The sequence below is a fragment of the Odocoileus virginianus genome, chromosome 1, assembly GCF_023699985.2.
Source record: "Odocoileus virginianus isolate 20LAN1187 ecotype Illinois chromosome 1, Ovbor_1.2, whole genome shotgun sequence".
In the NCBI taxonomy this organism is placed as follows: Eukaryota; Metazoa; Chordata; class Mammalia; order Artiodactyla; family Cervidae; genus Odocoileus; species Odocoileus virginianus.
In genome coordinates, this window is record NC_069674.1 from 22,112,088 (window position 1) to 22,137,305 (window position 25,218).

Genomic DNA, 25,218 nt, shown 5'->3' on the forward strand with positions numbered 1-25,218 from the left:
CAGGTGACATGGGTTTGATCCCTGGGTTGGGAAGATCCCCTGGAGAAGGAAATGGCAACCCACTCCAGTATTCTTGCCTGAGAAATCCCATGAACAGAGGAGCTTGGCTGGCTACAGTCCATGGGGTCACAAAAGAGTCAGACATGACTTATCGACTAAACAACAACAATAATAAAACATATATTTCAGGTTGATGTCATCTAACTGTTTCAAGATCATAAGAACTAGAGAAAGAGGCAGCTCTGAACCTACCTATTATGCAAAGTTATCAGGATGAAAATAGGGAAAGATACTGGAATGAAATTCCTGGAGCCTTTTCTAGCCTTTAACTCTGATGGAATCTTCCAGCTGGAAAGGACAATAGAAATCAAGTTGTGTTTGGAAACTGAGAGCCTGAGAAGCAAGGACTCCTGAGGGTCCTTGACCATGATCTCCTAGCAAGTTAGAGGCAAGTCATAGGCTAGGGCCCAGGTCTCAGGACCCCTAACACTGAGATGCTCCACCACATCAGGATGACTCTGCATGGAAGCTAAGCTGACCCAAACGGAAGTGTGTGATGGAGTCTGAACACGTGGGGACAACAGGCAGAGGTGCCCCTTGCTCAGTATACCCATGGAGCAATGGAGTCCCCTCTGTGTTGGGTGGGGATGAGGTAGTTTTCACGTTGGGGTCTTCTGGGTGAGCACATGAGCTTGCTCAGTGACCAGCTACCTTCTCAGAAATGCCCCTCCACTCAATATGAGCTAGCGAATGCTCCGAGGAGAAGACTCGTCTATGACTCAGGGTACGCAGACGTCTAAGGTGCTGGTTATCATGAGACAGCCAAAAGGTACAGACCAACCAGTTGTGGATCCTTTTCATAGTTCCCAAATGTGAGAAATCAACAAGTATAAAGAAAAATAGCAACTTTGACCCTAAAATATATTTGGAGCTAATTAATTGGGTTTAAAAGACTAATGTTTAAAACATCTTTTGAAAATTATTTTAATTTGCTAAGTTGAAAAATTTTTAATTATGCCCTGTCTGTGAAAAATGCGGACTTTCCAGAGCTGACCACTGTTAGCAGTTTTACTATCACTCCAGATGCAATTCTCTGCCCCAAAATATGTCTGTATTATAAATACAGAGTTGCCCCTTAAAAGTAAAAATTGAGTCTTAATATACTTTTCCTGTAACTTGTTTTTATAAATTGAAGTATTGTTGATTTGGGGGCTTCCCAGGTGGTGCTAGTGGTAAAGAACTCACCTGCCAATTCAGGAGACATTAAAGATAAGGATTCGATCCCTGGGTCAGGAAGATCCTCTGGAGGAGGACATGACAACCCACTCCAGTCTTCTTGCCTGGAGAATCCCATGGACACAGGAGCCTGGCAGGCTACAGTCCATGGGTCACAAGAGTTGGACATGACTGAAGCTATTTAGCATGCTCACGTAGTTGATTTACAATATTGTGTTAGTTTCAGGTGTACAACAAAGTGCTTCATATATATATGTGTGTATATATATATTCCTTTATTGATTATTTTCTATTATCATTTATTACAAAACAATGAATAGATTCCTGTGCTATACAGTAAATCCTTGTTGTTTATGTCACTTGCTTTTTTAACTCAAAGATGGGTCGTGAATATCTTTCCATGTGCATGATGCACACATACTTTATTTCAGAGTATGGATGTCACATGATTTATTTTATCAGTCCCCTAAGGATGAACATTTTAGGGTCTTTCCAAATAGTCGTTATCACATAGTGATTGTTCACAGCCATGCACCTATGTGTGTGTGTTTAGTCGCTCAGTCGTGTCTGACTCTTTGTGACCCCATGGACCCACCAGGCTCCTCTGTCCATGGGGATTCTCCAGGCAAGAATACTGGAGTGGGTTACCATTTCCTTCTCCAGGGCATCCCTCCCACCCAGGGATAGAACCCAGGGCTCCCACATTGCAGGTGGGTTGTTTACCATCTGACCCACCAGGGAAGCCTTGCACCTGTGTGCAGGTGCTAGTATTTCTATAAGAAAGATTCTAAGAGGAAGACTTGCTGGGTCATTTTAGATTTCGGTAATAACTACAGAATGACTCCTCAAAAAGGTTGCACGAATCTAAACCCCCCGCCAACAGTGTATAAAGCATAAAAACCCTTGAAAATGCTGGCATTTTAGCTGCTGTCCTTTCATATTTGAAGAACTCTGAAAAACGCCCTCAGGGCAGCATCTCTTAATGAAAAGGTCACATTTGCCCGAGTGGGCAAAGATGATGCACATCCAAGGATGACTCAGACATCAGAGGACCCCCTCCACTTCCCCCAGCAGCAAACTGACTCCTGACCTCACAAGGGGAGCTCACGTAGGTCTGTGAGAGTTTGTTGGCTACACTGAGGCGGGCAATGAGAGCGGAGAAAGGGGATTTAGGTTTCTTTGGGTCTCTGTGGTCTCTGTCACCTTCCTAAGCCAGTAGCACCTGGCTGTGTGAGAAGAGACGCGATGGTGAAAGGACCTCAAAGGCTCCCTGCTGAAGGGTATCCGTTTCCTTTCATCTGGACACCATGATTTTTCCCAGGGTCGAATTCCTTTTTTTGAAGGAAGATGTTTGTCTGCCATCCAAAGGAGCCACCTCACCAGAAAGGGATTCTGCAAAAACAGCCGTATTGGTTTGCAAAGCTGCTCCCATGGCCCAGAGAACCTCTGCCTGTTGATGCATGCAAACAGAACCCTTGCTACCAGGCACACGAGTCTGGGCATACACGCTTGAGCCACCGTGCACTCATTCACATCGCTGTGCGATTTGCCCACAGCCACTCTTGGGTCTGAACGGTCAGACCCGAGCTGGAGATGCTACCAGCATTGCCCTCGACAGAAGGCAGTCAGAGTGAAGGCGGGGTGCTGGGTGGTGGAGGCCTGCCCTGCCGCTTCCCACAAAGCCGTGCCAGCGAGCCAGAGGGTCTCGGCATATGCCTTGGAACTTGCTTGGCTCAGCAGCTAGGCCTGGATAAAGGTGTCACTGTGCCAGCCCCTCCTCCATCCCCTTCTTGGATGTGGGAACAAAGGCCCCCCTTGAGCAGGCTGAGTTTGGGAAACTCACACCAGCAGGTCCCCCAGTCCCCACTTGGATGGGTCCATAGTCTGTCAGCGGAGCTCGGTGAAAGATGGCTGGACCAGGAGCAGCATTTTGATCCCAGGACAAAGGCTCCTTCCCACCTGCTGGGCTTAGGGGTGGAGTGGGGAGAGAGGTTCACATTCTTCTCTCCCTGGGTGTGGGTCCCGGGGCTCGGCCTCCTCCTTCATCCCTGACCCTCGGGCTAGGTCATGAGCAGATACCTTGGGCAGGAGCCTGTATCTAGGGGTTGGGTGTCAAAGGGTAATGTTGGTAGCCACGTGGCCCTGGACAAACCCTGCAGCAGCTGAGCTTCACCTGAAAAAATGAGGGGACTGGCAGCTAGACTGTTTCTAGCTGTCCCCCTTCTTTGGCCACCTGATGCTCAGAGTCAACTCATTGGAGAAGACCCTGATGCTGGGAAAGACTGAAGGCAGGAGGAGAAGGGGCGATAGAGGAGGAGATGGTTGGATGGCATCACCGACTCAATGGACGTGAGTTTGAGCAAGATCTGGGACATAGTGAAGGACAGGGAAGCTTGGCATACTGCAGTCCACGGGGTCACAAAGAGTCACACACGACTTAGGGACTGACCAACGAGAAACACTCCTCCAACCCTGGGTGCCTTCTCACTCACATGTTGGGTGTGGGTCTTTCTGGGCAGGATATGGGTGTGCTGACTGCCCATCTCCTCTATCAGATGCACTGGATTGGCCCACCTTGCAAGGTCTCCTGAGCTCACTGTGAATGAGAGCCCAGAGAGGGCCAAGAATTTGACCTTTACTCAAAGCAACGAAGTTGTGGCAATAATCCAGAAATTGTAGATTTCGGGGGAGGGTAGCCAAGACTATCAAGTCGTTGATCTCCATGGGGTCCTTGGGATATGTAGGAGCTTGACAGGACCAAGTTTATTTCTTCATTCATTCGTGCATGGAAGCCTTCAGTCTCTTGCTCATTAATTCTCATTTGCTGTGCCTGAGCTGAGTGCCAAGTGTGGTGGGCTAAAGATGACTTTGCACCTCTCCTCGGGGGGCATTTCACCTGAGAAAGATGCTGAAATGACAGAGTTGTTCTTGGCATTGCACTAACTTGTTCGTATCTGTCATCTCAATTCATCCCCGAAACAACCCTTCAGGGCACTCCCTCTCGTCCTTAGATAAGGGAAAGAAGATTCAGATAGGTTAAGGACATTGTCCAAGTCACACAGGAAGTGGCAGATCCAGGATTGAAATCCAGGTGTGCCTTCCCCCAAATCTCTGCTTCTACTTGGCTCTGAGAGAAAGGACTCCAAACTCTGTTGTCCTCTCCAACCATGCTTAAAAGGAGCCAAGGGACCAGCCTGGAAGAAGGAGAGATCTCTGAGACCTTCTGTCAGCCTCTCTTTAGAACTCCTACTCAGTGATGGACCTCTTTGACGCTGTGAAGGGGCCCCTCGGCCCCTGAACTCAGCCAGAGCTTCCTCGTTTACAGTCAGCAGCCTCCAATGCTGTGGAATTCTCAACCCTGGAACCTGGGTTCGGTGGAGGGACTAGGGGTTTCTCAGTCCCCTGACCTGGGTGCAGGCAGTGGGTGTGTGCTGGCTGGATGCAGTCTGCCCTAGCTTCATTTCAGTTCCCACCTTGGCCGCCGCCCTGCTGTGTGACCTTGGGCAAGCTGCTCAGCCTCTCTGGGTTGTGGCTTTTCCATCTGTGCAGCGGGGAAGGGGATGGCTCCTCGCTTGGTGAGAGGTCTGGCTGAAGAGAAGGCATGCCATTGTGGCGGAGCCCACACCAGGAGGCGTGAGGGTGGGGTAATTTCTCAAGGCTGCAGAAATCGCGCGGAGCGCTCCTGGCCCAGCTACTGCCATTTGCTAATGAGGAGCAGCATATGTTGATGATTCCGGCGGCAAGCTCGCTCCTTGGCTGTCCGAGTTCCCAGAGCAAACTGGCTTCCTATTAGGCATTTATACTTATTAATAGCAGCAAATTGCAGCCCTCCGCAACATCTGCTACTTTTTATTTGCAAAGAGCTTCCCAGACTATTTGTATTAGTAGTATTTTGTGACGGATTCTCTGAGGCAGAGGAGGCCCGGGTCCTCCAATCTGAAAACGAGACCAGGGAGGCATGAGTAAGGGAGAGGGTTTGTCCAAGGTCACCCAGACACCCAGAAGGGATGAGAGCTCGGGACCTTAGCCCCCCAAGCCTCGTGCTCTGGGGCTGTCATCCTTGCTAGATCTGAGTATTTATGGATGAACTTGACCCCAGAACCCCCTGCCGAGAGGCAGGTGGGGACAATGGTGACGGTGCCCTTGATCCTGGGCATCAGTCTGCTCTCAAGTAAGTGAGGCCCCTGCTGAATGAGCCCGCTGGCCAGAAGGCAAGCAGAAGAAATTGCAAAGTTCAAGGCAAATTATTCCTGAGGAGCTTTTATTACTGCCAAGTAGATAAAATCATTTCCTGGCACTGGAGCCGCCAGGAGGTCAGAACAGAGGGTCCTGCAAGCATCTATGCTTCCAGTCAGCTCTCCACCTCTTCAGAGCCATAGTCTCTGTCTGGAATCTTTTCAGGCATTGTGCTAAGGGCCCGGGCCTCCCTGAGGTCTACAGATCTATGGTCATAGAGAGTTTGGTCAGCATAGGAGATACTAGGAAGTTTCATTTGTCTAGTCCCAGTCTTAAATAATTTCTCCCACATGGTACCAGATGCATATAATCTGAGTGTTTATGTAGACCTGTCTGGTGGTCAGGATTCAAACTACCTATACCACATTGCTACCTTACCCCTCCTCATTCAGCCTCTCCCCTCTTCCCTTCATAGGACCTTTGCACCCAGATGTGACTTTCTTCCTTTATATTGGACCTGTGTATCAGTTAGCTATTGTCCCCCAAACCCCATGTAACAAACCACCCCCAAACTCAGTAGCATACAATAGTAAGCGTTGATTCTCACTCTCACAGACCTGCAGATCCATTGCACGTCTGCTGATCTAGGCTAAGTGAGGCAGTTCTGCTTGAAGCTGCCACAGCAGCTGGATTCCTTTCCTTTCTGGGGGTTGGGTTCAGGTCTCTCCACATGGGTTCATTTTGCAGAAGAGGAAGCGGCTACCTGGGGAAGTTCTCTTCATGGCAGTGGCAGAAGCATGGAGGGCAAGACCAAGCACATGGGCCTATCTCAAACTTTGCCCTGTGCTTGCTGCCATCCCCTGGGCCAGATTCAGTCCGGAGGCCAAGCCCAAGGTCGAGGGATGGGAAGAACACTCCACCTCTCCATTCACCATGAGGTCAGGTAGGAATAAGCGTGGGGGTGTCAGAAGCTACTTCAGGGAAGTAAAGAGTTGGGCCTCATAACACAATCTGCCAGGGGCTGTGACCAGCCTTCTGGCCCCAGCCTCTCTTGCCAGTCTGCCAAGTGGAGAAATATCTGCCACCTCTGAGCAAAGGTACTTGGCTTCCCTGGTGGCTCAGCTGGTAAAGAATCTGCCTGCAATGTGGGAGACCTGGGTTCAATCCCTGGGTTGGGAAGATTCCCCTGGAGAAGGCAAAGGCTACCCACTCCAGTATTCTGGCCTGGAGAATTCCATGGACTGTATAGTTCATGTGGTCACAAAGAGTTGGACCGGGACGTGACTGAGCGACTTTCACTTTCTGAGCAAAGAGGATATGAGTGGCTGTGTTCCAGTCACCTGGAGTGACAGGAAATAAACACAGCTTCCTGGACCAGTGCTCAGCCACCACAAGCTCATGTCCTGGCAGTGAGGGGCTTAGAGGCCATCAAGGGGAGACAGGGCTCTGCAAAACCCCTTCATGGCCCCACGGCAGCAGAAACAAAGCCTTGGAGAGGCAATCACAGGCCACCAGAGGAGGTACTTAGGGAGGCTTTCCCGAGACCATGATGCTAGTACCATACATATTGCTGAGCTAATAATTTTCTAGACAAGGACGGACTTTTCCCAACTCTCCTTCCTCTGCTTGGGGACAGGAGACAGACCAGCACAGGGGACGGTGAGTACCAGGCACAGCATCTCCACAGGTTGACAGCTCACAGCAGCCTCTCGGAGCTTCTTCATGCGTCATCTTTCCTCATCTTTTTCTTTTTTTGACAAGTTTGAAGGAAATTGGGTACTTACGAAGCCTTTTGGACATTTAAATTAACTCCCACCATCAGGCTCAGTGTATCTACTGTAGCATTAGCATCCAATTATAAGACGAGAGCTGGAGCAATAACTCACACTTAGACCAGAATGTCAAATGCTTAAACAAATTAGAGGTACACATACAGACTGGATGCTCTATGTATGGAACATTCCTGAATGTAATCAGCAGAACAGCAGGCACCCTTTGGAATGTTAATGGCAACAGGCAGAGTGGGACCCTATTGCCAGAGGAAAGCATCTTTCAGAATATCAGGGAAACCAGACAGGGGCTTGGCTGTAGGGGACAGAATTCAGGGCAACTTTGAAAATTCCTCCAACTGCCATGAGCACACCCGGGCCCAGGCCCCAGGCCCAGCAGAGAATAGGTTCCATTGATTAGAGTGAAGAAGCTTATAAAGACCAAGGTCGTGAACTGAACCCTGTGTGGGCTCCTTTGCTCTGCGGTCAGCCACTCCTTGTCTTCATATCCCAGGTCATTGTTTTGTAACTTCATGGTCTTGCTCATGGGGCTGGACAGATAAAAGAGTAGAGAGGATGATTCTATGGAGCATAGTTTCAAAGCAGAAACAACTACAGTGTATTATTTAGGGAAGTTTACCTTGGTGGCCAAAGGATAGAGCAAACCATTGTGATTCCCAGGAAGGTCATGGAGGGGAGAAAGAGGTGAGATGCAGATGCGCACATAGATGCTCCTGGTCATAATTAGGAATGAGAAATGCTGAGGCAGAGGCTGAATTTGAGGACAGTTGGATAAAACCAGGGGCCATTTGACCACACAGGAAGTGTGTGAATTCCAAACCTCTCCCCAGTGCCTCTAGGAAGGGGTGAGATGTGAGGCATGGTTCTGGATGGAACAAGACTAAGACGTTATTTTTCCAAGTCAGGAAACAGAGGTGCAGAGCTTGAGAGTGACAGGTCCACTTACATGACAATACAAGATAAGAGACATTCATCCCAAACTCCTTTGTCCATTTGAGATTAAATTGAATAGTGATGCCTATCTTTTCACTCAAGGATCTCAGAATATTTCATGCATATGAAATTATTATCAGTCTACCAACAGAAAGCATCTCCCCCTTGATCCAGGCTCCTAGGCAGGAAATAGGTGTTCTTATATCCACCCAATAGTGTTTAAAAATTTTTTTTTTATTATGGTAAAGTACACCTCACATAAATTTGCTATCTTATCCATTTTAAGTGTTTGGTAGCATCAAGTGCATTCTCCTTGTGCTACAACCATTCCCACCATTCTTCACCAGCAGCTGTTTCTTCTTCCCAAACTGCCTATTAAATAATAACTCCCCATTCCCTTCCCCTCAGCCACTGGCAACCACTTTTTACTTTCTGTCTCTGTGGATTTGACTATTCTGGATCTCATGTAAGTGGCAGCATGCAATATTTGTCTTTTGTGACTGACTTATTTCACTTAGCATAATGTTTTTAAGGTTCATCCATGCTATAGTCTGAATTTCCTTCCTTTCTGAGGCTGAACAATGTTTAATTGTGTGTATATTCCACATTTTATTTATCCATTCTTTTTTTTTTTATCCATTTCGGTCCATGGGCACTTGGGTGTCTGTCTTCAGGCTATAATGAATAATGTTGCGATGAATATTGGTGTATAAGTTCAAGTCCCTGCTTTCAATTCTTTGGGAATATGTACCCAGAAGTAGAATTACTAGATAGTATGATAAATTCTAAGTTTAGTTTTTTGAGGAACTGCCAAACTGCCCAATAGATTTTTGCCTAAAGCTGACGGAATGACCCTAAAGGGTCAGGAAGACTGCCCTACTAGAACCTTCCGCCCCAGGAGCCCCACTCTCTCCCAGCATGGTGTAGACACACAGAGGTTCTGAGAGGCAGTGGCAGGGGTGGGGTGCTCCTGTCTCTAGAAGCAACGAGGGGGCAATAGCAGCCCCTGAGTCAGCACCTCTCCTGGAGTCCAGTGGCCAGGGGACAGCCCTCCCTGCCTGTGGTCTCTGAGACCATCTGCCACTAGGGTACACTCACCTCCAGATACGTCACGTTGCCATCTGACTTGTTCTCCAAGCAGAAGCCCCCCTCCATGACTTTCTTTTTTCACCTCTTCCCGTGGTCTGAATTCCCTCACTCGGTTAATTAGCATGCCTGGCACTGTAGCTGAAGACTTTAATCAGCGTGGGGTGCTTTTAATTAATCGTGGCTCTGCATCTGGAGTGGTTTGTGTTCCCGGGTCAGGAGAGGAGTGGAGACGGGGGATGGGAGAGGCGGCTTTGTTCCGTGTCAGGCACAGGTGGAGAAGTTACATATCTGGGGAGAGAGAATCCAGGCGCCAAGGTGACTCCGAATCTATTGACCACCGGTGCAGCTTCCTAGCAAGGTGTGGCCAGTAACCAGAGCCGCTAGGGTACAGAATGGCACCCAGATAAATGGTGGGCTAAATCTAATTTTCAAAAGCAATCTAAAGTGTCAGGCAAATTTCTGATGCTCTCCAGATTACATGGGGTAGGGAGTGAGGCAAAGCAATGATGTACATTGGGAGTTATGGGGTCCCCCTTGGAGAGTGGTCGTGCTGGAGAATACTGCCTAAAAGTGGGACTTTGGACGTTTCTCTGGGCCTGGCTTTCTTTGGGAAAGTCCTGCAAAGGCGAAGGGAGGTGGCACTCAGCTTTTAAATAATGGCAGCTCTTCTATGTGGACTGTCAGAATCCTAGTGGTTCCCCCGTTTTAGCATCCATTCTTTGAGGAGAATGGAGAAAACATAAGTAAAGTTCAGAAGAGTAATAACAAATGACTGAACATATAGATGGAAAGAGCCTCTAAGAAAAGGTGAAAGGAAGTTAGGTAGCATAATAACTTCCCAGGACTTCCTTCTACAGGGATTTCCCTGATGAAAAGCAAAAAAAAAAAAAAGTTCCTAACTGATATAATAGATGGTAGAATAAATCCAGGAAGCCAGGCCAGGGTGAAGCAATGGATGGTTTAGGAGCAAACATCACAGTTCAAGGAGGAAATGATGTGATCAAGTTCCTAAAAGAGAAAAGTTCTTCCTGGCATTAAACTCCTGACCAAGTTCATGAGACCTAGGAAGGCTGTCAGGGCAGTTTTGGGGTGACGGGGGAGGGGGAAGTAAAGTGACAGTGCGGTAAAGAGTGAGTATTAATGACAACTTTCCTTTCTCGGTCGGCTTTTCCTGCTCTCTTTCACCATTCTGTAACTGACTGGGGAATTAGAACTACTAACCTAACCTGTCAGATCATAGACTTTCAAGGCACTTGTGATCCATGCTGTTACTGTATGCTTTTACTTAGACCCCCCCAAGCTTGGGCTTCCCTGGTGACTCAGAGGGTAAATAAATTGCCTGCAATGCCAGAGACCTGAGTTCAATCCCTGGGCCGGGAAGATCTCCTGAAGGAGGAAATGGCAACCCACTCCAGTATTCTTGCCTGGAGAATCCCATGGACAGAGGAGCCTGACAGGCTACAGTCCATGGGGTCACAAAGAGTTGGACACGACTGAGCGACTAACACTATTAATGACAAAGATGACAGTAATAAAAACTTTTGCTTATGATGTGTTTGATCAGTCACATAGTGAGAGAAAGTGAAAGTGTTAGTCATTCAGAAGTGTCCAAAATTGATGGGAACTCTGTGAATTAATGGGGACCTTTATCTCCACATTGAAAGATAAGGGAAAAAATGGGACTCAGAGACAATAAGATCTCATTGCCAGTAAATAGTAAAACCAGAATTTGAACCCAGCTCTGAAGCCTCATACACTCTTTCCAACCAAACGTAAATGGCTCTTGTTTAAAATCAACAGAGGAGAGGCTTTACAATTCCAGTTGGTGGTGGTGGTGTTCAGTCGCTAAGTCATGTCCGATTCTTGGCAAGCCCAAGAACTTCAGCACATCAGGCTTCCCTGTCCTTCACTATATCACAGAGTTTGCTCAAACTCATGTCCACTGAGTTGGTGATGCTAATTAACAATTCCAGGTATTGGTGTTATTAAATACCGGTTGCAAGATGTTTTTAGAAATGTGAATATAAAGGCTTTGGAGGAGATCAGATTCAGCAAGCAGCTGGCTCTATGTGCTGTACACCCCAGAATCCCATGGCATGGCCATCTGAGACAGATTACAGACCATGTCCCTGGGAGAAACCAAGGAGGATTAATTAAGTTTAGACCAAGAAAATGCTTTTGATTGAGCAAGCCATGATTTCCTCTTTAAGCCTGTGCAAAATATGGAGTGCTAGACAAGCAGCTGGAACATATGAAAACATTATTGTGTGCTTATGTTACCAACTTTCATCATCTATGGCCCCCTTTATTACTTTTTTCATCACTAGGCATCCAGTTTTGAAAGATTTTTGCCTACTAAACCAACTGTATTTATTAAGTAATAATATATTTCCTGTTTTTAATATGGCAAATACATCACAGAATATGCACACAAACAGAAAACAGCAACAATCCAATTTCCATTGGGCTTTTGGAAATATTAAGAATAGCTGTGGATCTCGTTACCATTTGTGAATTCCTAGGAGTCTATGTGCTTCGGGCTGGGTACCATTATTCATATGCTTACATGGCCTGTGTGTCTATGCCCATTTAATGGGTAGGTAAGAAAATGAAAGAGGCAATTAGAAGCAGGTCGGTTCCTGGCTATGTGTAGAGTCAGGGGTGTAATTTGTAAGAGGCTGATTGTCAGAATCAATTACAAAAATGGGAAGGTTATATGTATGCAGAGCCGAGGCATGGCCCAGGCTGATCGCGTGAGAGGTCATAGAAGGAAAGATAAAATTCCAAATGTCCAAAAAGACATCTGAGAGTGTGGAGAAAGGGCCACCAAGGCCAAGGGCAAATCTATAGGAACAGGAGCAGGAGCAAGCTAAAAGGTACCTTGGAAGAAGTGAAAACACATGGTGGTCATTAATATTGCCCAATGGGCACGTGAGAAAACAGGAAAAATATACAAAGGGAGGAATAAAATTAAAGTAGAAAAGAAAAAGAAATCATGTGGGATTGGAAAATAGCAATTAATGAATTATTAATTCCAAAAGAGTTCTGAGACTAATTGAGCAGACTCTGGTGCCAGTTCGCCTGTGCGTGAGTTACAAGTAGCCCCTGCCAAGTGCTACATAATTTTATGGAGGCAGATGCCCCATGAAGCAGCAGGGAACACACAGCCTCTGCATTTGCTCCAAAGCACAGCGGCTCAGCCAGGTCAGGTGATTTATCCTTCATCATGTCTACTGTCTGATGGCAAGAAATTAAAAAAGGATAACCAGCCTGGATGGGACAGGAGTTTAGGGGAGAATGGATATATGTGGATTCATGTATATGTATGGCTGAGTCCCTATGCTGTTTACCCGAAACCATCACAATATTGTTAATGCTGTGATATAATCGCCTATATGTGCATGCATGCTAAGTCGCTTCAGTCGAGTCCAACTCTCTGTGACCCCATGGACTGTAGCCCACTAGGCTCCTCTGTTCATGGGATTCTCCAGGCAAGAATTCAGGAGTGGGTTGCCATGCCCTCTTCCAGGGGATCTTCCCAACCCAGGGATCGAACCTGAGTCTCTTATATCTCCTGCATTGGCAGGCAGGTTCTTTACCACTAGCTCCACCTGGGAAGCCCATATTTGCCTATACCCTAATACAAAATACAAAATTTGAAGAAAAAAAAAAGGATAAGCACATCAAATTCTCTTAGCTCAAGCTTAAAGATTAGGTAAGAAGTCCTCCCCTGAGATAAAAAGGTATCCCAAATGGAAAAGAATGATTACCAAAAAATAGAACCTTTTTGTAAAGAAGAAACTGGCAAAAGTGGAGAAGAAAGACCAAGGCTCTAGGAAGAAAATTAAAATTCCATTTGATCCTGTGTATCGCTATTAAGTACCTCCTATCTCTCAGGCCCTCAGAAATCATGTCAAAAGACATCGGGGCAAAGCTATGTTGGAGAACAAAGAAATTCAAAAGATCTTTATGGGGATGCAGGAAATAGAAGCATCTGGGCTAAACAGAAATGTCATGTGGAACATTTTACATTAACAAGCGGCTGGTGAAAGTGAAGATAAAGTTTTGGGGTTGGAGAGGAAGCCTCTAGTCATGAAAGGAGTGTGGGTAGGAAGAGAAATAGCAACAGCTGCTCTTTAAAAGCACCAGAGTGAACAACTCTGCGAGCCAGTTGGCCAACATTATAAGAAAGAGAGAGTGGGCAAATGAGAGCATGAAGCGAGTGGATTACCCCTTGTTACAGAGAGAGAGGAAGGTACTGGACTTGGGTGCAATGCTCTCTGGAACCACAAAAATGATGAAACTTGAAGGAGAAGGTGTGGGAAGTGGGGGGAAGGAGAAACATAAATTGAGAAAGAAGGAGCATCTATGTTGACTACATTGATGAGAGAGAAATGTGTGATGAATTGCATGTTTGTAGCAATATTTGAGGGTTTGGATGGTGGGAAAATTTAAATGTACAGGATATAAATATCTTTGACAACAATGTGATATAAATTCTTTGGCGTCTATTCCCAGGGACTTCTAAGAAAATAACCGATGCTTATATGGCCATCTGCTCAAATACGATCCTCCAGGTCCTTTTCAGATCTGGGGCTCTAGGACCCTTCCTGCTACTGCACGGTCTTAGATGATGATACACTTGATGAGACAACATCAATTCCTGGTAGACTACAGGCTATTCTACAAAGTCTTGACCTCTGTCTCTCCTGTGGTCCTGTCCTAGCTCACCAGAGTCCCCGTGGAGTCCTGTGGTCAGTATCGGAGCTGCAGCGAGTGCCTGGGCTCAGGCGACCCCCACTGTGGCTGGTGTGTGCTCCACAACACGTGAGTACCTCTGGACAGTTTCCTCCTGCTTCCCACGTCCCCAGGTAATTCTGTTCCTCTTTGTCTTCTTCTCTGTCACTGCTCTCCTATGATTTGTCCTCTCTCTTCCTCTCTTTTCTTACTTGCATCCTTACTTGTATCCTCCCTTGTATCCTTTGTCAATCTTATCTCCCTTCTTGTGCTCTGACTTTGCTTTAAGTTGTTAATTTCCCATAAAAATGTATGGAAATATCAATGTGGGAATGGTGAACGAGTCAGGATATGGGGTCACCTGGGATCATTACACTCTAGGGGGCTAGAGGGAGATCTCTGGACATTTGTGGCTGCCGTTTGACTGCAGACTGACATTCCAGGGCTGAACCGCAAGAAAAAGGTATTGGACTCTTTTCTCCAAGCTCACATGGGCTGCTAAATCATGTATGCCATTAGTGATTCCACACTTAACAGGCTTCAATGCCTCCCCAGAATCTGGTATTTTAGGGTTAAGTTCAAGTGTGTAGCACCTAAAGGATCTCCTTGGGGCTGTCCAAATATTCAACTGGCTGTCAGAGCGCCCTGTGCCCGGGGTTACTAGACCAGCGGGTGAAACTCTGCCCTAGTGTTGGCCACTCCCACCATGTGCCTCTTCCTTGCTGGCTCTGTTTGACTCTCCAGAAGTAGAAAGAAGGTAATGGTGCACAGTGGAGGCAGATGGATCCTGATAAATGAATTGAAGGATGAAAGTAGGGTATAGACAACCGCCCAGACACATGGGGAGAACTGAAAGCCTTTCTTGTGGGATCCAAAGACCCTTGGCCTTGGCATTGCTGACTGGAAGAACCATCAGTAGTTGGGTCCCACTCAGTGGGACTTAGTCCCAGCCAAGCCTTCATTGCAGGAACCCCAGGCTTCTAGTTAACAGTTGAAACCTGACATGCTATGAGTTGGATATGTGCATGCCTGCATGCTACATTGCTTCCATTGCGTCCGACTCTTTGCAACCCCATGGACTTTAGCCCACCAGGCTCCTCTATCCATGGGATTCTCCAGGCAAGAATACTGGACACAAGTATCATAAATTAAAAAAAAAAAAGACTTAAGATTTCTTACTAAGAGCCTGAACTGTGTGTGATCAATGATATTTACTAGTAATTTCCAACTATAAGAAGGTGGAGGCAGGGTCCTGCCTCACTCTACCCTAGGAATGCCTCTGAATGTTAGAGTGACCCCTTAAATTATCCTCTCCAAAGGGCCCAGGATGGGCAACCTCCCTTCTCTGGGTGACAGTTTTAGGCATCACGGGACCTTGAGTTCGCTAAGGAAAGCTTTGAAAGTCCTCAGGCATATTGTGGGGGTGGGGAAAAGTGGAGGCCCATCGACCTACGCTGAAATACACAAAGCTCAGAGATGACGGGAAAGCTGGGGAGGAGCATACCCAAAGCTGTGTATGTATCATAACAGAGAGCGGTGATGCCTGAGACTGGCTGGCATGCAGAGGATGGGAGAGACTGCATTCAGAAGCCAGATCAGCTCTGATCAGCACAGAAGAGTTGCCCGGATGATATTTTACAAGGCAGCGGGGCAGTCGTCTTCTTCGTCCCACTCAGTGAGGCCTCTCAGAAAGGGGCCAAGCTCCAGATCCATGGCTTCCTTGGGGGCCTTCGACAGCTGGCGTTCAGCTCGGCCAAGGATGGCTCAGCTGCTCCTGGCGTGAGGCTCCCACACCTGGCATCGTTTAAGGGCGATCAGGAAGGCCAGCCCCCCTCTGACACTCTATGCCTGTGGGACCTGAAGGCCAGCCTCTGTGTCAGCTGTGACCCTGCCTGGTGATGCTGGCCTGCCCCGCATAGCACGGAGCCCTGTGAGGAACAGGGGCCCTGAGGCTCTGAGACAGCGGCATGGGGGGCTGCAAGTACTCCCACCTCCCTGCTCTAGAGCTGAGCTAAACGAGAATGACAGGAGCAGGTCCCAGAGATGACCTCCTACCTGGCCTCAGTTTCTCCTCAGTAACCTAATACCTGCCTCCTGTCAAGTGGCAGAAAACAGGAGTGGACTGGGTCCAGACAGCTCATGAAGGAGGCCGCCAGCCTGCACTGAGAAGCCCAGCCGCTCTATCCTCAGCATGGCCTAAAGTAAACAGCCATGGATGTGAACTTTGGGCGCCTGCTGCTGAATCCAAATTGCACATCCCCCAGCTGTGCAGCCACCTGGGGCAGCAACCCAGCTCCAGGGTGCTCTGCCAGCTCAAGGTGTGGTTCTCTGTGACCTTGAGCCTCCTGCTCGTGGGAAGGCCCTGGTGCTTGGGGCTGTGCTGATGTAAAGCCCAGCTCCCCGGGAGCACTCAGTTCATGAGCATCCTAGACCAAAGTTGCCTGCCCTCCGTGACTCTGTACATGGATCCTTCCTCCCTCCCAGAGTTAATAACCAGGAGAACCCCCTGGTCGACATGGTCAGGTGAAGAAGAGTGGATCCCTGGATCTTCTAAGATGCCTTAAATCAGGATTTACTATTTCATTTACATAGAGTGAGAGAAATAGACGCTCTGTGTACAGTCTGAAAAATTTTAATCAATGCAAAACCCAGGTAATCCACACCCCATCAAGATATACAATATTCTCTTATCCAGAAAGGCTATGACAAACCTAGACATCATATTAAAAGCAGAAACATCACTTTGCCGACAAAGGTCTGTACAGTCAAAGCTATGGTTTTTCCAGTAGTCATCTACTGATGTGAGAGTTGGAACATGAAGAAGGCTGAGCGCCAAAGAATTGATGCTTTCGAATTGTGGAGAAGACTCTTGAGAGTCCCTTGGACTGCAAGGAGATTAAACCAGTCAATCCTATGGGAAATCAACCCTGAATATTCATTGGAAGAACTGATACTGAAGCTGAAGCTCCAATACTTTGACCACCTGACGTGAAGAGCACACTCATTGAAAAAGACCCTGATGCTGGGAAAGATTGAGGGCAGGAGATGAAGGGGATGACAGAGGATAAGATGGTTGGATGGCATCATCAACTCAATGGACATGAGTTGTAGGATGCTCTGGGAGATAGCGAAGGACCAGGAAGTCTGGCATGCTGATTTCAGTGGGGTCACAAAGAGTTGCACTCAACTTAGCAACTGAACAACAACTTATCCATAAAGTTCCCTCATGCCCTGTCTTAATTCTTCCCAGGGGGCCTTTCTTTCTTATTTGCTTAAGTTCAGGGCAAAGCCAGACATTGCTTCTCCTAAATATCCCATTTGCATCCCTTTCATCTGAAATAGATGCCAACTGGGCATGCACAGCTGCAAATTGATAGATGAGGACTCGGGCTGAGCAGGAGGTAAGGGAGCAGACTGGGGTTGGGCAGAGGCAGTGGGGAAGGACAAGGATGCCAGAGAATGTGTAGATGCTCCACCAGAGGCATCTTGCCCATACACACAGACCTGTCCCTATATTTCTCACACCAGCCCTGGGCCTCCTGTGCCAGGCACTCTGCTAGGCTCAGGCACACAAAGGGACCCATATTAGACCTTCTGCCTGGAAGCAAGTCTCTGGGAACCAGCCCTGTGATCCAGGGATGCAGTGAGGGTTGCAGTCAATAGTAGAATCAGCACATTGGTCAAGTTTGCACAGCAGGCAAGGCCCTGCGCTAAGTGTTGCGATTTGGGCCAGCCCACCCCAGGAAAATCCGTGCAAAAGAGCATCGGTAATGGGGTTCCTTGTGATTTCAAGATACATCCATTTTCTCTGTCACTTTTGCCAACTTTTCCCATGGTTGGAGGGAGTGAGGGGGTGGGGAAGTTTGCAGGAAGAGAATGATGGCGGAAGCTATGTCTGTGTATGTGTGTGTGTGTGTGTGTGTGTGTGTGTGAGACAGGGGGAAGGACAGAAACAGACGGAGAAGCAGGAGGAGAGAGAGCGTGTGTGAAGTTCAAGGAGGGGCCCCCATCAACAGGTGGCTCAGGTGGCTGAAAGGGCTGTTTGTACCAGCAAGGGCACAGGTGGGCTACAGACTGAACGAGCTTAAGATATGCTCGTGTAATTGAAACCCTCCCTCCTGTTGCTCACCCTCAGTCAGGCCTGCCAACCCAGTTGCACAGAGGGTCGCTCCTGTTGCCCTGTCTCGCAGCCCCAGGGCCCAGCCCATGGGCTTGCTGGGTTCCACTGGTAACAAAAGCTTCAACAAACTGGGTATCTATTTGTCCATTACCTTGAGCCTTTTTTATTTCGCAGGGCCTCCACCCTACTGGGCCCTAGCGTATTCTGTCTTATGTGAAGGAATGGAAATGCGACAGCCCACCTACAGCCCTGAAGCCCACCCTTCACTTGTCCTGGGCCTGGAACCCTCCCTCCAACCACCAAGTTCCCATCCCCCTCTTCCACTTCCCCTCCCACACCCAGTCCAAGAAGGTAACGGGATCACCTACAGACCCAGCCCCATCGATTGGCCCAGATGTTACCTTTCTTCATCAGGGTCATCAGTGTCACTCCTGGGAGGCTCATGTAACCCAGGACATTGACGGGGAGAGATAAGATCAGTTTTGAGAAAGTCTTTCCCTTCCCAGTCCAGGGACCCCTCCTCTTTGTCGATTTCTTCTCCTGGAAGGATGCCCTCCTCAGGATGGCTTGGCATGGGTCACTCTTCAGGACTCACTTTGTATAGCTTCTGCCAAGATGGAATGAAGGAAAGAAAAGGAATGAAAAAATGCTGCTACTTAGAGCAGAAGTGGTGGGTTAAACTAAGAAGAACCTGTCTGTGGACAGACCCGGTCTGGACTCAGTCTCCTCTGCTATATAATGGCTGTGACAAGAGCCATCTTATAGCCATGCCTTGAAAATTAAGGAGAGGATGTGCGGGCAACCCCTGGGGACCGGGAGTAGCTCTGACTTTAGTGGCAGGGTAAGCAGGCGTCGTGTGTCTGACCCAGGGCCTCCTCCATGGTCCCTGTCCCCTTCCTGCCCTCCCCGGGACTGGAGGGCTGTGGCGGGATGGCTTGGACAAACCCACTGCTGGGAAGTCTTCCTACTTTGGGCCACCCCAACCAGCCACGCCTTGTCTGAAGCAATCGTGTGTGTGGCTGCCCCAGGGCCACCTGGGAAAGGGCAGAGAGAGAAGTTTGTTCCATTGTTGTTCTTGTTGTTTAGTTGCTAAGTCATGTCTGACTCTTTTGCCACCCCAGGCTCCTCTGTCCATGGAATTTTCTAGTCAAGAATACTGGAGTGGGTTGCCATTTCCTTTTCCAGGGGGATCGAACCCACATCCCCTGCAATGGCAGGCGGGTTCTTTACCACTGAACCACTAGGGACTAAATGTCCCCTTAGTCAAGTCCAGACTGATCCAAAAACGCAAGTCCTTTTGTGCCCCCAGGATCTCCAACTTGAGTAAGGTTCCTCTTAACTTTTCTACAAAGTTCATTTGAGAGCTCCACCTCCATTCCATTTTTCCCAACCCCTTCACATTCTAAATACAGATTCCCCAAATATTGCACTTCAAACAAAGACCATGACCATTGTGAAAGATTGAGGACTAGGGATAACCTGTAGGGAGAGGCAAGGAGCTAGTTCTGATATCCGAGGCCTGCCGCTAGACCCACCCTGGAGGGCCTGGGGAGATGGACCAGCAATGATGTACACCCCCCGCTGACTCCAGTTTAGAGGCTCGCAGAGTTTGGACTCACAAATAGCCCCACTTCCAAATTGAAATTTGCTTGCCCGGCCGGCAGCCCTGGGAGTTAATATTTCTATCGCCGTATTTAGGAATTAATTTCTGGAGAACTTAATCACCACCTCTTTCTCTCTCCCTCACCCCCTTCCTTCTTCCATTCCTCTCCCTTCTAATTTTCCACTTGGCTGGGAACTCTCCAGCAGTGAAAGTTCAGGCTTAGGGGAGGCGGTAGGAGCTGCTTCATTAGACAGGATAATCTCATTGGAACCACTGACTTGAATAATAACCCCTCCAGGGGCCAGGGCCTTTGTCCCCAAGGGCTTTTAGCACCTCTGGACTGGGGCTGGAGGACCCTCTGCAGAGAAACTGGAGTGAAGGGGAGAGGGGAGAGGAGCTTAGCAGGGTCGGACTCTAATCCCAGGCCCAGTCTGTCTTGCTGGGCCCCGCTTCCTGCAGGTCTGTGTTCAGTGGGGGCGGCCCTGATGCTAGCAGGGATGGTTGTCTGGAAACTCAAAGCCATATGGCATGCACTATTTGAGTCCTGCCTGGAAAATGGATGAAGCAGGGTCTTCTGCCATGTCCAAGGTGCCCCCACAATGGAATGCAAAGAGATGCTTCGGGAAGTCCCTGTAGCTGCTTTGAAGGAAAGATCTAAGCCAGCAGCACCACCTCCCTACCAGGGGTCATGAATTAACCCTTTGCACATTTCCCAGCTCTTGCCTGGGCTAGTGAGGTATCCGAGTGCCAGGAGCACTGAAGCCATTACCCCACCAGACCCTGCAAGAACCCAGAAGGAATCCACACTTCCCCTCCATTTCCCCATCACTTCTAAGGTCAATTGTCTGCTTTTGGACATTCACAGCTTCCGCCCTTATGGGCCCTAAGGGATAGTAGAAATGTCAAAACATCCCTGACACTGACCTTAAACTTGACTTTCTGTGAAGAGAGCTGAGTTCTCAATACCCTTTGACAGCTGGGAAGAAAGCAGAGCTACAACCCAGGCTTTTCTTCTTTGCTCCCTGCTGCCCTCTGGGGCTCCCCCTCCCTCATTAAGAGGAAAAGTGCTGCCTCCATCTTTCTCTTTTCATCTTTGATTTGCCTCGTGGGCCAGACTAAGAGGAACTCTGTACTTCTGCATCAGCTGTGATTTGGAGGGGTTGGATGGGGAAGGTGGAGGAGGGATGGGACAGTAGCATTAGTTTTTATTGAGGGCTTATTATACATCAGCTGCTGTCTTCCATGCTTTAGTCACATCCTCTTTTAGCCCTCATGAATAACCACATTAGGTAGGTACTATTTTGTCCCCATTTTACAGATGAGAAAACTGAGGCAGTTCCGTTCAGTTCAGCCACTCAGTTGTGTCTGATTCTTTGCGACCCCATGAACTGCAGCACACCAGGCCTCCCTGTCCATCACCAACTCCCAGAATTTACCCAGACTCATATCCATTGAGTCAGTGATGCCATCCAGCCATCTCATCCTCTATCGTCCCCTTCCCCTCCTGCCCTCAATCTTTCCAGCATCAGGGTGTTTTCAAATGAGTCAGCTCTTCACATCAGGTGGCCAAAGTATTGGAGTTTCAGCTTCAACATCAGTCCTTCCAATGAACACCCAGGACTGATCTCCTTTAGGATGGACTGGTTGTATCTCCTTGCTGTCCAAGGGACCCTCAAGAGTCTTCTCCAACACCACAGTTCAAAAGCATCAATTCTTCCGCGCTCAGCTTTCTTTATAGTCCAACTCTCACATCCATATATGACTACTGGAAAAACCATAGCCTTGACTAGATGTACCTTTGCTGGCAAAGTAATGTCTCTGCTTTTTAATATGCTGTCTAGGTTGGTCATAACTTTCCTTCCAAGGAGTAAGCGTCTTAATTTCATGGCTGCAATCACCAACTGCAGTGATTTTGGAGCTCCCCAAAATAAAGTCAGCCACTGTTTCCCCATCTATTTGCCATGAAATGATGGGACCAGATGCCATGATCTTGAAGTAATTTGCCTAAGAGTACAGAGCAGGATGGGATCTTGAAAATTGAAAGCTATAGATGGCTTCCATGTTCTTGTGCTCAGGGTTAGTCGCTCAGTTGTATCTGCCTTTTTGCAACCCCATTGACTGTAGCCTGCCAGTCTCCTCTGTCCATGGAATTCTTGAGGCAAGAATACTGGAGTGGATAGCCATTCCCTTCAAAGTGAAAGTTTTAGTCATGTCTGACTCTGTGACCCCATGGATTGTAACCCATCAGGTTCCTCTGTCCATGGAATTCTCCAGGCAAGAATACTGGACTAGGTAACCATTCCCTTCTCCAGGGAATCTTCCTGACCCAGGGTTCAAACCTGGGTCTCCTGCATTGCAGATCTAAATCTGCAGGGAGATGATACACGGTTAGTTGCGGGCTCTTGGGAGCTGTGGAAAGATGCAGTCCCATGAGCTCTGGGAGCAGTGAACTATGAAGCTAGACCTTTGTTGTGGTTTTCTCCCACCCAAGCTCCTTTGCACCCCCTGAAACAGAGGGAGAGTCACCTCTTTTCTGCCTGGACTCTATTTGGTAACTCCTGGTGATGTTTGGGCTGAAAGTAGCTTCATTTCTCCTCTCTTCATAATTTAATCAAAGCCATTTTTCAGATCTACTGATTGCTCTTGGAAATAGGAACTTCAAAGTTGGGGAGTCAGTGAATAATTGAAGTTTGTACCAGCTCTCTGGGTCTGCTGTTAATGGGAGTAATAACACTATTAATAGCGATGTCAGTGCAGACACCCTGGAAAAGTCCATAACATTAGCTTAATGGCTGGAGGTAATGAAGTCCGTGCTGAGGAGCTCGCCTAGTAAATTAACTTCCCAGACTTTTAGGCAGATGCCCTTGTTGCCGTGGGTCTGCCGGAGCAGCCCGGGGCGCCTTGGAAATGACCACACTCTCAGCTGACCTTTCACCCTTGGGATGTGATTTCTAGATGAGTCCTGGAGGATTCACAAGTCTCAGTGATATTCGAAGTGTTTCCAGTGGCAGGCAAAAACAGAGATTAGCCTAGAAAAGAAGATTGAAGGGAAATTTTTAACTTGTACTAAGCACAGAAGGGGACATCAGAATGGCAAGGGAAATGGGTTTAGTAGAAGCTTTGCGGAGGCAGAACACAGTGGGTGAGAACGGAGGGTCCAGAGTTGATCTGTGTTCAGATACACGCTCCTCTGATTAGCTGGTGACCTTGAGCAAGGGGAGAAGGGAATGGCAACCCACTCCAGTATTCTTGCCTGGAGAATCTCATGGACAGAGGAGCCTGGCGGGCTATGGTCCATGGTGTCGCAGAGTCGGACGTGACTAAGGACTAGTGACTTAGCGTGCATGTATGCACTGAGCCTGCTTCCCTGATAGCTCAGTTGGTAAAGAACCTGCCTGCAACGTAGGAGACCCTGATTCGATTCCTGGGTCAGGAATATCCGCTGGAGAAGGGACAGTCTACTCGCTCCAGTATTCTTTGAAAAGAAGCCTCCTGGAATGCGAGAGACCTGGGTTCAATCCTTGGGTTGGGAAGATCCCCTGGAGAAGGGAGAAGAGCTACCCACTCCAGTATTCTGGCCTGGAGAATTCCATGGACTGTATAGTCCATGGGGTCACAAAGCATCGGACATGACTGAGCGACTTTCACCAGAGCAGTGACCCTGGGCCACAGAGCTCCTTGGTGTCTGGATCTAGCTCAGCCTGGCTCCAGGGCGCACGCTGAACTTCTACACTCTGCGATGTTAATCACTCCTCCACCCACCCCACCCCCTCACCCCCTCCTGCTCACTCACATTTACCTTTGTCTGCTGGGCAGGAGGTATGCAGGGGATTCCAAAATAAGTCAGGCATAGTTCCTTCTTTTGAGAAGTTCACACTTGATAGGAGAGGGCTGCATTTAGCTTAATAATTGTCATAGAGTCCAAGAAGTTCTAGACGGCAGGAAATGCCACAGTGCTGTTAATTTCACTTGGGGTAGGAGCGGGTTGGTGGGGGGGGGGGGGTGCGCCATGGCAAGGGCACTGTGGTTGAACCTTGTCTGGAGGGATAGGTTGGATGAGGGTAATGTGGTGAAAGGGGCACCCAGACAGAGCAGCTGGGGTGCACAAAAACAAGGAAATCAGAAAGAGGAGAAATCTGGAAAGAACAGCCTCAGTTTGCTAAGGAGGGAAAGGGTGGTGAGGGCTGAGAATGAGTGGAGAGGGGGACTAGAAAGGACTTCCGCCTGTTTCTGTGAATGAGGAGGCCCTGAGGGCACTTTGGGGTGATTATCAGGGTTTTTCATGTGACAACCAGTGATTGGAATTGCCTTCTTCCATTGAGGGCGTGATGGGGGTTGGACAGGCTGGTGGAAGGAAACTAGAAGGTTAGTCCTGGGCACCTCCTAGCTGCTGCTGGCAATGCCTGACCTCCGTGCCAGCCCCTCGGTGGACCAGGAGCAGCATCCTGAGCCCCCGTGGCCTCTCTATCCTCCCCAGATGCACCCGGAAGGAGCGCTGTGAGCGGTCCAGAGAGCCCCGCAGGTTCGCCTCCGAGGTGAAGCAGTGCGTCCGGCTGACCGTCCACCCCAGCAACATCTCCGTTTCTCAGTACAACGTCCTGGTAAGACAGTGGGATGGGGTCGAGGGACTTGGGAAAGAGCCCTCTCCCAACCAAAAGGGCTGCAGACCCATCCCCACCCCTGGGACGGCTGGGCTGTGTCTGGCCAGCAAAGCCACCCCAGAGCAGGGCAGGGGTTAAGAATGTGTCCCTGGAGATGAGAGAGGGGATCATTTGCAGGAATATTGGGGAAGAGGCGCTGTGCATGATAGATAGAAAGGCAAGAAAAACTGAGACTCCAGAAATGACGGGAAGAGTGACCAAGACAGGGAGAGTGTTGGGAACGCTATCCTCATCTGTGAGATGGGAAAGATGCACATGCAGAAGGAGAAGACGGGACATGGACACCTAGATGATTGATGTTCCCGTTTTCCAAAATTGGGGATAATGGGATCATGCCCGGCTTTCTACCTACAAATCGCCTAAGCAGTCATTTCCATTTCCTGGGCCAACTATATTCAGACGCTAATTTCCTTTTTCTCTGTCTCTTACTGTTTTATCTTCTCCATCCGCTCCTGTCATAAACTGGGTCTTTTCTTCTTTATGTCAATATTGCCACGTGCTTTTCTCTCTTCTCTTTCTCTCTGATCTCTCTTGCCCTCCCTCTTTCTTACTTTATTCCCATTTCCTCTCCCATTTCTCTCTCCTCTCTCCCCACACTGGGCTGTTCGCAGCTGGTCCTGGAGACATACAATGTCCCGGAGCTGACAGCTGGCGTCAACTGCACCTTTGAGGACCTGTCAGAGATGGATGGGCTGGTAATAGGCAATCAGATCCAGTGTTACTCCCCGGCAGCCAAGGAGGTGCCCCGGATCATCACAGAGAACGGTGAGCGGTCCCTGGAGGTAAAGCTAGGTGGCAAGTCCTTCCTCCTGCTGCCTGGACCACGAGAACTCAGGACAGATGCAGGGGGTTGGAGTGGGGGAGAGCACACAG

General features: G+C 48.5%; 1 protein-coding gene across 1 annotated transcript in view; it reads left to right on the forward strand.

The window, feature by feature from the left end:
- The window catches only part of PLXNA4 (plexin A4), a 472,507-nt gene that overhangs the window by 346,973 nt on the left and 100,316 nt on the right, over nt 1-25,218 (forward strand). The window contains exons 5-7 of the mRNA XM_070465677.1: nt 13,951-14,051; nt 24,162-24,285; nt 24,957-25,110. Of these exons, the coding sequence (XP_070321778.1) occupies nt 13,951-14,051; nt 24,162-24,285; nt 24,957-25,110 (379 nt within the window). The remainder of the gene's footprint in view (nt 1-13,950; nt 14,052-24,161; nt 24,286-24,956; nt 25,111-25,218) is intronic.